The sequence below is a fragment of the Caretta caretta genome, chromosome 17, assembly GCF_965140235.1.
Source record: "Caretta caretta isolate rCarCar2 chromosome 17, rCarCar1.hap1, whole genome shotgun sequence".
Taxonomy (NCBI): Eukaryota; Metazoa; Chordata; order Testudines; family Cheloniidae; genus Caretta; species Caretta caretta.
Genome location: NC_134222.1, coordinates 9589140 through 9601226, shown reverse-complemented (window position 1 = coordinate 9601226; position 12087 = coordinate 9589140). Strand labels below are relative to the sequence as shown.

The window sequence follows — 12087 nt, the reverse complement described above, 5'->3', positions numbered from 1 at the left end:
CCCCCCCCACAGGCTCAGACACGGCTGGGGGGGATCAGAGCCCCCTCCCCCCAGGCTCAGGGTGGGGGTGTCAGGAAAGCAGAGCTCCCCCCTCAGGCTCAGTGACAGGGCAGGGGGGTGTCAGGAAAGCAGAGCTCCCCCCTCAGGCTCAGTGACAGGGCAGGGGGGGTGTCAGGAAAGCAGAGCTCCCCCCTCAGGCTCAGTGACAGGGCAGGGGGGGGGTGTTAAGAGATCAGAGCCTCCCCCCACAGTTGGTGACGGGGCTCCACGAGAGAATCAGAGCCCCCCCCCCCCGACTCAGTGACGGGGGTGGGGTGTGTGTCAGGAAAGCAGAGCTCCCTCCCAGGGTCAGTGACAGGGCAGGGGGACACAATCCTAATTTATTTCTCCCTCGTCCCCATTTAGACGCATGCGCACTATCCTTTCCGTTATCCCAGGAATGCCCCCCCCCTTGCCGGCCCACGGCGCACGCGCAACTTCCCCTTTTCCCGCATGCGCGCTGAGGGTTGGCTCCCGCTCTCGCGGCGCAGGCGTGCAGGCCCTGCTCATGCGCTTTCCAAATGCCCCCCCCCAGGCCCCGGCCGCGCGTTCGGCTGCTGCCTGGGCTGGCGGTGGGGGCGGACTGGGCTCCTGCTTCCGGTGGGGTGTCATGGCGGCCTCGGAGCTCTGATGGCTGCGGGGAGCTGAGGAGCCGAGACCCAGCCCGGGACCCAGAGACCCTCCCCGCCCCGGCAGGCGGCGGGACATGGCGGCCCACAAGCCGGTGGAGTGGGTGCAGGCCGTGGTGAACCGCTTCGACGAGCAGGTAACGGGAGGGAAGGAAGGAAGGAGGGGGCCGCCGGGGGGCGGGGGCCTGCTCCCGACGTGGGCTGAGGGGGCCGTGGGAGGATGGGGGCCTGGGAGGGGGGAGCGGCCTCCCCAGGGGAGGGGTGGGGGCGAGGGCCGTGCCCGCTCCGTGGGCTGGGGGCGCCGCTCCCCTCTTGGGGCAGGGGCCTGCTCTCTCTATGGACTGGGGCGGGGGGCTGCTTCCGGCTTCCTTCCCCGCTTCTCAGCGCTGTGGAGGGGATAGGGGTTGTCGTTTCCTTGCTCCCCTCCCCCTTCCTCCCCCACCGCCCGGGCTGGGGTGACCGAGGGTGGGGAGTGGGAGGGAGGCGCTATAGGGTGCCTCTCTTCTGGGGTGGAGGGGATCTGGGGGGCTGCTCCACATTGCACTGGGCATAGACCTGGGGCGGGGGGGGCAATATTTAGTGGGGGCTGTTCCTACCTAGCTTAGGCTCCGTGGGAGACGGTATGAGGGGCTGCTGCTTTCTTCCCCTTCACAGATTGGGGGTCGGGCAGCAGTGACTCCCCCTCCCCCCCAACAGTGGTTAGATACGGCCACTATGATCGGCAGAGTGTTTACTGGAGGGTGGGGCATGGGTACTTCTTGCTTGTCCATCCCCAGTCTCCGAATCATCTTATCCCCTTACTGGTGAAATTGCTTCCCACTCATTTCCGGATGGATGATCCCAGCCCCGATGGTGGGGTGGCTCCCCTGGGTTATATGGTCATTTTCATTGTTAGCTTCCTCTAAATACAAAAGGGGGTGGGGGTGGCTATCTCAGTTGTCCTTTTCCTTGTCAGTTCCATCCCCAGCCCCTCTGAAAAATCACCTAAAGTTTTTGCTCAGTATTAATTTTTATTTATTTAACTTGTCTCATTGTCATTGAGAGAGGGGGGGATTAAAGCTTCAAAAGTGAGGAGTTTGGGGAGGGATAAAGTGAATGTTTATATGAAACTGCATCCCAATCAATTGGAAACACCAAACAAAGGCAGCTGGGTTGGGGGAGGGTCCCGGGTGTATATATTGTTTCAGTGTTAGGCTTTTCTCCTTCGTTATAAGAGTCAATGCCTTTGGAAGGGATTTTCACTGAAGGTTTTGTGGTTGGAAGGAAGAGCAATTTCTTGGTCTGGGGCTTGTGACTGTATGTATTTCTCTGATCCACATGGCGAGACTGTTCATTGGGACTACAGGGCTGCACAGACATTCCCAGTTGATCTCAATGTTAGTTCTTAGACTGCACATTCCTTTCTCTTCCCCCAAATGCCTTTCTGACATGTAAGCCAGGACTTGGTTTAGGTTGACTCATTTGTTTCTTTGTTTTCTCCTTTTGCTGTACTTGAATAGATCCTTCCTGTGATTGGGGGGAGAGTATAAGATACCCCACTGTGTATACTTATCCATAGTAAACATGAAGCTGATTATGGAGGTTGAATTCTGCTCATCTGCCTTGGCTCTAAATATTTCTTAGCAGTATTGTCTAGTGTTGATAACCTGTAGAAAAGATTGGTGGCCTGTAAAGATAAGACTTTCGCTTTTACCTTTCTTTTAAAAACAGATATGAATATAGTTTCTTTGCAAGAAAATCTTTGTGCTTCTCTTTAATTTTTTTTGAGCAGTCAATATGATGAGGATTTTTTATAACTATAATGTAGCATGCTTTGGAGCCTGTTATTTTGCACAGTAAACTCCTTTTTGGATTACCTTGAATCACAGAGCTTTTATTTTCAGTAAGTTTAAAAGGAATGGTACTAATTATGCTCCCAGTAATGCAAGAAAACTTTTCTTTGTGTACTGGTGTTAAAAGGCCTTAGGCTTTATCGTTTGTTTTGTTATATACATTGTGGAATTGGGCTTGCCAACATCTGTTAGGAGTTAAGGACTTGATCTTTTTAAACAAGTATTTTCTCATACACTTTATGGAATAATTAAGGGTACGCATACAAGAGGAATCCTTTCCTACTTCCTTAGAAACAAAGCTCTTCAATTGTGAGTTAGCTGGAATACTGGAGTTACAGTTCCGTTGAAAAAATACTAAAGAGAATGTTGATTGCAATTGTCTTCCAGTTTGCATGATAGGTATGCCTTACAGGACTATTGAAATCAATTCATTGCTTAATTCCCATCTGGTTTAAGAAGCTTATAGTTATTGGTTTTTCACAAATTTGATAAGACACTTAGGAATAAAGCAAAGAGTCCTCGATGATACACTAATATTCTGAAACTTTTTGAAATATTATGCTGAAAAATATTTCTCCTTTCCACCTTACTTTATTTCATGTTGAGGTTTTCAAGTTTTGAGATTTCTTCTCATTGGCTTTGCCCATTCTGAGAGTGATCTTCATGTTGGAAAGGTGACTTTGGAATGCAGATCAGAGTAAACCTGTTAGGGTATTCTTATTCCTTAACTTTCTTTTAGGTATTACTTATGAATTGTGGATGGATAATAAGCCAGTCCCTGAACTGCTACTAAAACAGCTATGTGAATGACCAGCCAATAATGGTACAACGGTGACCACTGATCCCCTGGTTGCATCTTTGACTGCCCAGCAGCTGCTAATTTGAGAAGCCAGTTCGAATTACTCTTCAGTGAAGTACAGTGCCTGTAGTCCAATGCATACAATCTTCACTTCCTTTTTTACAGTGCTAGTAATGCATTTTCAGGTTTCTTTACTTCTGTGTGCAGGAAGTTTTGATTCCATCGTTGAAGGAGGTGAACTAACATTGCATATTATACCAGGAGTATGTTTCTGTTACTGACTAAAAAGGAAAACTCTTGTTTGCTGTTTTCAGAAACAGCAAAATATTATTTGCTCAGGTTTTGTTTTAAAAATTTACAAAATAGGATTTCAGTGAAAGATAGATGTAGTTACCCAGACAGTGTTTCCATTCATTTGTAAAAAGTCCGGTATTATTATTTCAAAGTGACTAAAACAGTATTTTATTGAGCAATCAGGACTAATTTATATTAAAGAAACAAAACAAAAAAATCAGAGCAAACTTGTCAGCTCTTGTTTATTTTCATAAATGTTTTGCTAACCAGAACACCTGTTGTGGGTATGATTCTGTATGATTAAAATGACTGGCAAGTGTGGGTTGGCATTGTAGGTCAGTCAACATCTGGCTGCTGAATACATTTTTCAGAGCTGTGTGCTGCTCTCTCCCACCCCCAATCATCTTTGATTTTCAGATATTGTAATGTGGTCTACTTCAAGATACCCTTGAAGACCACCTGGAGGCTTCAGCTGGTGCAGAAAGCAACTTCTTATCACATGAGTGGGGCCAGGACATAGCGGAGTACATAGTGCTGAGATTTCAGGAGTATGCTGACTTCCAATCTGTTAGAAATTTTTATTACCTGAGTGGTCTAGGACTCAGATATGAGATGACTCTTTCTCAATTCTCCATTGCAGTAATTGAGATCGGCTGGAATGCTGTGGTAAAGCTATCCAGGTTTGACAGCAGCGCTTTCATGTCAAGCATCTCTGCCTTTGTAATTTTCTCCTCTTGGTGGTCTGCCAGAGTCCAAGTTGGGCAAGCTTCAGGCCCTGATGTAAGGCTCATTCATTTTGCTTAGTATTGGATTGTTTTGTTTTGCATCTTATTTGGGTATCTTTCTAGTTTTTGTTTGGTATATTTTTAAGATTTGGTCTCCTAAGGCCTACTGGTGACTGGCAAGCAGTTTTAGGTTGGAGTATATATTTGTATCTTCCATGTTTTTGTAACTTAAAGCACCTCTAATCACTACAGGTGCAATAACCATTAATAAACAAGCAAAAATATTCCAAAACATAATAAGACCTCCCTAAAATAAATGAATTTTAGGACTTTCCTATAGAAAAGTCAGTCTACTTTTGAATTTTAATTTTTTAAAATATTTTCATAGCATTTTTTTAGAGCATATCACATTTTAGGTAGAGGGAAAACCTATTAGGTCAAATAGGTCTCCCCAAACAGAACAATGGCAGCCCCATTACTTGAGGCATTTAAAACTAGACTATTAAGCCCTACCAAGTATAAGTACGGGCAGAATCCTGGCAGTAGGATGGGTTAGAAGAATTAAGCGACTTCTTTCTCTCCGTAATATAAATTAAGGAAAGAAACCCTTTATTAAATGGATTATAGTTAAATGGACACTGTCAACTATAGTCCCACGTTTCTAGTGTTTAAAAATGAGCTTTTATGAAACTCGGAACTAATAGAATTAAGAGTTGTTTTAAAGCAAATAAATATCATCTTGTTGTTTTTGAAATCCGTCACAGCACCAAGAATATGAAAGTGAACCTGATTTCATGGATTAATTTTTCATTATTTTTTTGCATCTCAGCAAAGTGACCACAAATAGTAACAAACGACATGTGAAAACATTCCAAGAAAACTCAGCTCCTCGGGCACAATGGAACTTTCTACCATATAGGTAAAGCTTGTCTGTGTCGAATGCAGAACTTTCTTGGAGGCTGTTCTCGGACTGGAACGAACTCGTCTAGGAGCTAAGGATCATCACAAACCCTCACTTTTTATGCCAACCGCAAGGCGCACTTCTTCAACCTGTTTTCTCTAACATAAACACAGAGCAGCAAGGACATTTAAAAACGAGCCCCAACCCAAAATGCTTCACCACACACACACACGTCTCCCTCTGGGGAGAAGATAGGAGAGACTGTTCCACACATGATAGACATGTGTTAGTCACGTCACTTAATGTGCTGCTGGAAAGTCCTTAGATGCTACAGTGATCATGGCAATGTAAGAACCTACGTAGAATAGAATAAGTTTGTGTTAGTATATATAGCTAAAGATAACATTTGTTTACAGCATAAGACTTTAAGTTGTCCCTTTTATTAAAATCCTTACTAAGAAGTAGAACAAAGTAGTATTTTCTGAAGTCCATTGTTTTTTGCCACGTACTACCTTGCAAGATTATTTTACTGAACCATGAGCTCTCAGGACCTAATCCTCTGCCCATTTATAGTTGGTGGAAAAACACCCATTGACATTATGGGCTTTCGATCAGTCCCAGACAACACTGATACTGACTGAAGGAGAGTGCTTTTTATCTCTTCCCCTCTGAGTCCAAAACACCCATGTGTTGCCATAAAATCTGTTTGTGTAGATCCTTCTGTAGAAGGGGAATAAGCAGATGTTTTCAAATGTATGTATGCATGCTGTTAAGGATTGTCATTACTGCATTTCCACTAGAAATTTTCTTTCCAGATGTCAGTACCTTTATTTGAAGGGGGAGGAGAGAGACTGAAGCCAGCTTATACTTGAAGAGGGGCTTGGAGTTGAATCTTGAACACACTTGAATTTGTTTATTTTCAAAAAGTTTTCTGCTGAAAAACTTGTTTTCAGAAGATCCTACTTATAATATCCATTCTATTTGACTGTTGTGTCATGGGCCTAGCAATAGTGAACTTTGTGATTACTTTCATTAAAAAAAAAAATTAGTGTTTGTGAATTTACTGGTTTATAGTTCAGAGCTTTTGCCAGGCTGCATTTAGTATGTCCACTTTTTAATCCTTGAAATTCTGTGAAGTGTATGCTGGCATTCATGCAAAAGTTGAAATGGTCACTTTTTCCATTTAAAGTGTTAATGGACTTTATGCATGTCTCGAACACTGAAAGTAAAGGTGTTAAAGGTAAACTTCTGCTAAAATGAAATAATTAAACCTTGTCTTTATTCCAAATATCAGTTAATAAAGAAACTTTCATGGTTCTTTGTTTACCTGTGTAAAATTGGTAGAATGGAATATCTTGGAAATGCCTGATCAAGACAATCAATGCTATCAATTTCTAATTAGATACAGTTGCTATCAATGTCCACGTTTTAGGAAAAGGATTTTATATTTTTGTGTATTTAAACAAGAGTATGTGGAACTAATGCAAATGTTTCTTTGGCACACTTACAAAAGATATTTATTTTCTTAATAACTTGACATCTGCATAGGAGAGGAGAGACCCTTAGCTAAGGTGTCTGAGGATATAGGCACTTCTTCCTCTAATGGGATGCCACTCCCCAAAATATTACAGTCTAGTATGCTGTCAGAGACCACACTGCTCTGCGCAGTGCAACAGCTATGTAAGTTCTTTAGTAGAATCTGCTTTTAAGTCTTAACGTCATCTTTCAGGATCTAACTGTAGAGATCCTATGAAGTATGTTTTTAAATGCCTTTTTATATCTGTTTACTTTCTCTTCTGTAAATTGCCAATAAACACTTAAATTGGTTTTTCACTATTAAATCTGACAAGTTACTGCCTGGCACTTTTGAAAGGAATGAAGTGCTTCCCTTGCTAGAGGAGACAGGTAAAAAAGTGAGTGCATGTGGACAGGGTCACAGGCAGAGAGAAAGTTGTGATAATCCTCTAGAGCAACATGGCAGACCATGTGGTATATACCATTGTAGATACAAAATAGGCCAGATGATCTGAGGCTACCAGGCACCCTTGTGGAACAGTTGTTAATTTATAGCACATTAATGCTTAAAGCCTTCAGTAAATACCATGTGACATTCTGTGGGGATGTGGAAAAAGGTATTGAAATGGCATTCTAGGAGTATTTTCTAAGATACCAGTAGTAGGCAGTTTATGCTGCTAAGCATCTGTGAATCTGACTAACTTTATTCTTTAAATAACCTATTTCTGTGAAGGGGTTTTGAACTTTTATTTTTTATAAAGCCAAAGTTGGAAGAACCTCATATTGCTTTCCTTTTGCAGTTTGCAAGGGGAATGTGCATCTCCTGCATAATTAAAATAAGAAACAAAATCTGTTGAAAACTTAGTTTAAAAGTGGAGAATAAGTGGGTTGACTTTGTTTGCATGCTTCTATTTTCTTGAGACTTGGTTTCCAACTCCAGCACTTTTCAAGATTTATATATTTTGTTTGTCTTTTGGAAGTGTAAAATAGAAAGCTGAAAGTCTAGTGACCCAGCGTAGACCGTACATTTTCCTCCGCCAATAGCAAATTTCTATTGTTACCTCTTAAGAATTGTTAGATTCTTGGACAGATTTGATAATGATAAAATAACCATAGCAAAGTCAGAAGAAATCTTAAATAGGTAGAAAGCATTTTAGAAGTTAGGTATGGAAATTCATTTGTGTACTGTTTACATTAGAGTATAAGTTTTGATCATCGGAGAGCTTGCATTAACAAGTAAGTCTATATAAAGATTCTTCAGCTTCTACCAATGAAGCTTGCAAGAGACTTGTGTATTTACTATACGTTGTTGTGCTTTCTATGTTCTACATTGGTATATTAGAATAAAATATACTGGTTGAAAGTAGGATGTAAAATATCAAACGGTTAACCGATTAACAGATAAATATTAGTCTTATTGTTAATATATTGGTGATAATGTTTAAAGCAGATTGATAAAATAATTTTGTGACATTTTACATCCCTACTTGCGCTGTCATTCCCTCAACCCAGCTGCACTCCCTACCTCCACATCTGAGCACACCATGTGCATTAACAAATCTACCTCTTCCCTATCCTTATCCCTCTCCCCACTCAGTGGCAGTGCCCAGGGCAGGACAAACCGAGCTGACCTTGCATGGCGGTGGCTTGGGAGCCCAGAACAGCGTGGACCAGGAGCAGTCAGAACGCGTTGTACTCTCGGGCTATCAGTGCTGGCTTCCAGGGTTGGGTGCCTCGCTCCCCGCCATGAACCAGCACAGGGACCCTGGGTGGGCACATCCCCTCCCCTACAGACACGGGCCCCCTGCTCAGGGAGCAGCTGCTGCGTCCTGCTGCCCTGCCCCGCCACCCCCGCAAGACCCCTCGTCCCCCCGGGAGACTCCACTGAGCCCCTGGACAGCGTCAGGGCCCAGGCGGCTGCTGCTGTCGAGTGTGGCAGGCTGAGGGGGCGGGTGGTGCTGTAAACAATATTTACATCCCTAATTGAAAGACTGTACTCGGACTAGTTATCCATGGTTTGCTATCAAACTGGGAGGGTGTATCTAGTGAGGTCCCTTATGGATCAGTCCTGGTTCCAGCTCTACTCAATATTTTCATTAAGGACTTGAGTAATGGACTGGAGAGTGTGCCTACATTATATGAAGCTGGGGGGGGAGGGGGGTTGCAAACACTTGGGAGACAGAATTATAATTTTCCAGGGTCATTTTGAATTCAACAGGATGATATTCCATAAAGAGAAATGCAAAGGAATACACTTAGGAAGGAAAAATCAAATGCTGAACTACAAAATGGGGAATAACTGACTCAGCAGTATTAATACTGCAGAAAAGGGTCTGGGGGTTATAGTGGATCACAAACTGAATGAGTCAACAATGTGTTGGAGATGCAAAAAAGCTAATATTCTGGGGTATATTAACAGGAGTGTCGTATGTAAGACATGGGATGTAATTGTCCCGCTCTATTCGGCACTGGTGAGGCCTCAGCTGTAGTACTGTGTCCAGTTCTGGGCACCACACTTTAGGAATGATGAAGACAAATTGGAGGGAGTCCAGAAGAGCAATAAAAGTGATAAAAGGTTTGGAAAACCTGACCTATGAGGAAAGGTTTAAAAAAACAAAACTGGGCATGTATTGTCTTGAAAAAGAAGGCTGACGGGGGGACTTGATAAGTCTTCAGATATGCTAAGGGCTGTTATAAAGAAGATGGTGATCAATTGTTACCCATATCCACTGAAGGTAGGATAAGAAGTAATAGGCTTAATCCTCAGCAAGGGAAATTTAGGTTAGATATTGGGGGAAAAAACTTTCTAACTATAAGGGTAGTTAAGCACTGGTACAGGCTTCCAAGAGAATATGTGAAATCCCCATCATTGGAGGTATGTAAGAACAGGTTGGACAAACACCTGTCAGGGATGGTCTAGGTTTACTTGGTCCTGCCTTCAGCGCAGCAGGCTGGACTTGATGACATCTTGAGGTCCCTTCTCCTCTTACATTTCTGTTGTTCTAACATGGTTGTCAACACAACCTGGCATTTTATTGTTGAGACTTCTTTACAAAACTACTTTATGGCTTTTCCTTTTGGTTTCCTCCTGCAGTAAGGTCCTATAAGGTTAAGAACTTGAAAGTTTGAATAGAAGGAAAACTATAGGTGTGACCCAGCTAGTGTCATCTTCCTATTTTTTCTGTCATAACCCTCATCTCCACTTCTCCACGGAACAGGACAAAATACTGAACTACCAGCAACGTCGTTCCTTTTATCGTGAATAAACAATATTCTTCTAGTTCTCTTGGGGCTTGTCTATACTCCATTTTTGTACTGATTTTAGCCATCTGTTTAGAAACAAATCTGACTAAATCAGTGCATGCCCCTACTGTGGATGCGGTTATAGTTTTACAAAGGTGATTATATTGATATTTATTGATATTTATTTATTTACCAATATAGTTAAATTGATACAATAACTTATAGAGCATAGGAATTGTGCTTCTTCCAGAGTGGTACTGTGCTCCTCTTCAGATCTGTGAGGGCAACTGCTGCATTTGCTTAGATCAGTCTTCCTTTAGATTTGTGACTCTCCTAACCTTTGCCATTCTGTTATGTTTGGGCTTAAATATGTCCACTATGTAGCTTTGATTGGGTAGGTAGTAATGTGCAAGTTGTTAGTTTCAGGATTCAGTCTGACGACGTATCCTTCAGGTTCTATTTTTCCCTTTTTCCTTATTTTCTTTATAATAATGAAAATAAAAGCATTGTAGGAAGCCTCTTCCTTTAACCCTCAGGTATACTTTTTGTATAATAAATATATTTAACTATAAGCATTTTGGTTTCACGTACTCCTGTAATGACATTAATACACTCGCTTGCAATGTTATAGCTATGTTGGTTCCAGGATATGAGTTCCAAGATAGTTGGGGTAATATCTTTTAGTGGATCTCTTTCTGTTGGTGAAAGAGACAAGCTTTCGAGCTACACAGAGCCCTTCTTCAGGTCTGGAGAAGGTAACCACATTGTCTTGAGCTAAATGCAAGGTGGGACATGCTGTAGGAGACCATTTAAAATGAAGAGGGCAATTGTTTGTATTGTTATACTGCGCCATAAAATCAGTGTGTCTGTTAAGTCCATGGTTTTCAAGAGTCCAGCAGAGTTATGAATTTAAGTTCCCAGGCTCGCCTTTTGTACAGGTTTCCTCTGAGGATGAAGACTGAGAGGTCAGATATGGAGTGATTGCTTTGTCAAAAGTACTTGCCCAAGGGTGATAGGCTGTTTTTGGTCTTTTATCATTTTTCTGTGTGAGTTGACTTGAGAGCATAGTGATTGTCAGATTTCACTTCAGGCATTTGGAGCGCTGGATGAGGTACACCACATGTTGTGATAGGCATGTGTGGGACCCATAGATCTTGACAGGTGTGTCACAGGGGTATTGATCATCAGGGATCCTAGTTTTCCGCGATTAAAAAACTCTATAAAAATGTGTGTTTTTCAGTGATTAAAATGAAACGCTGAACTTCAGTTTCCCCTAGCCACAATAGAGAGCCCGGAGGCTCACTGCCCAGGGCTTGGGCCATCAGCTCTGGTTCAATTAATATGGTGAGCCAGATAATGGAGACTCAGATAAACAGGGTTCTACTGTGTATGTTTTAATTTTTTCACAAAATGTAAAAGCTAAAGATTCTCTGTTTAAAGAAATACAAATTCTACGTTTTTCCATGGTCAGCTGATTTCTAGGATCCCTGCTGATCATTGTAGCAGTGGAGATATATCTGCAGATTTTGCATCTGTTCTGGCAGGGTCTGGTGCTGCATTGAGTTTGGTGTATCCTGGTCTGTGGGGGGCTTGTTTCTGATGATGAGCTTGTTGAGACGGGGAAGTTGTTTAAAGGCCAGAAGAGGGGGTTCAGGAAAGATTGGTGCCAACCAATTTTTTCCCCTTAATTTTTCGTAGCTCTTAGTTTCTTAATGTTTTAAGAATGATCTACACTGAGAAGAGGGTTATTAAATAAATGACACTTGAGCCAGGTCTACCCTATAAACTTACATTGGTATAACTAAGTCATTCAGGAGTGTGAAAAATCAACACCCTTTAGTGACAGTTATACCGACCTAACTTCCAATCAACTGTGTCAACAGGAGGGCTTCTATCAACATAGCTACCACCTCTCATGGAAGTGGATTTAACTATATTCATGGGAGGAGCTCTCCTGGCATCTTCACTGAAGCGCGAGCAGCTGTACCACTGCAGTATTTTAAGTGTAGACCCAGCCTTGACCATTACTGATTTGATTAGTTTGACATTCCTGTGCTCAGTGTTTTGTGAAGTAGTGTTAGTTTATCAACATCTTTTGGCGTTGTATTCA

At 42.5% G+C, this 12087-nt stretch overlaps 1 protein-coding gene and 1 long non-coding RNA gene across 6 annotated transcripts in view; both read left to right on the top strand.

Annotated features, from left to right (window-relative positions):
- The first annotated feature begins 551 nt into the window (after positions 1 to 551).
- Positions 552 to 12087, top strand: part of NF1 (neurofibromin 1) — a 170139-nt gene continuing 158603 nt past the window's right edge. For all 5 annotated transcript variants that reach the window (XR_012665362.1, XM_048824502.2, XM_048824501.2 and 2 more), the window contains exon 1: positions 552 to 805. Coding sequence is in view for 4 of the 5 variants with exons in the window: in XM_048824502.2 (XP_048680459.2) it covers positions 746 to 805 (60 nt within the window). In the remaining variant the exon portion in view is untranslated. The remainder of the gene's footprint in view (positions 806 to 12087) is intronic.
- LOC125624141 (uncharacterized) lies at positions 3925 to 6578 on the top strand. Its single transcript, XR_007353215.2, has 3 exons — positions 3925 to 4141; positions 4234 to 4373; positions 5148 to 6578. It is a non-coding gene; the product is annotated as an uncharacterized LOC125624141 (long non-coding RNA).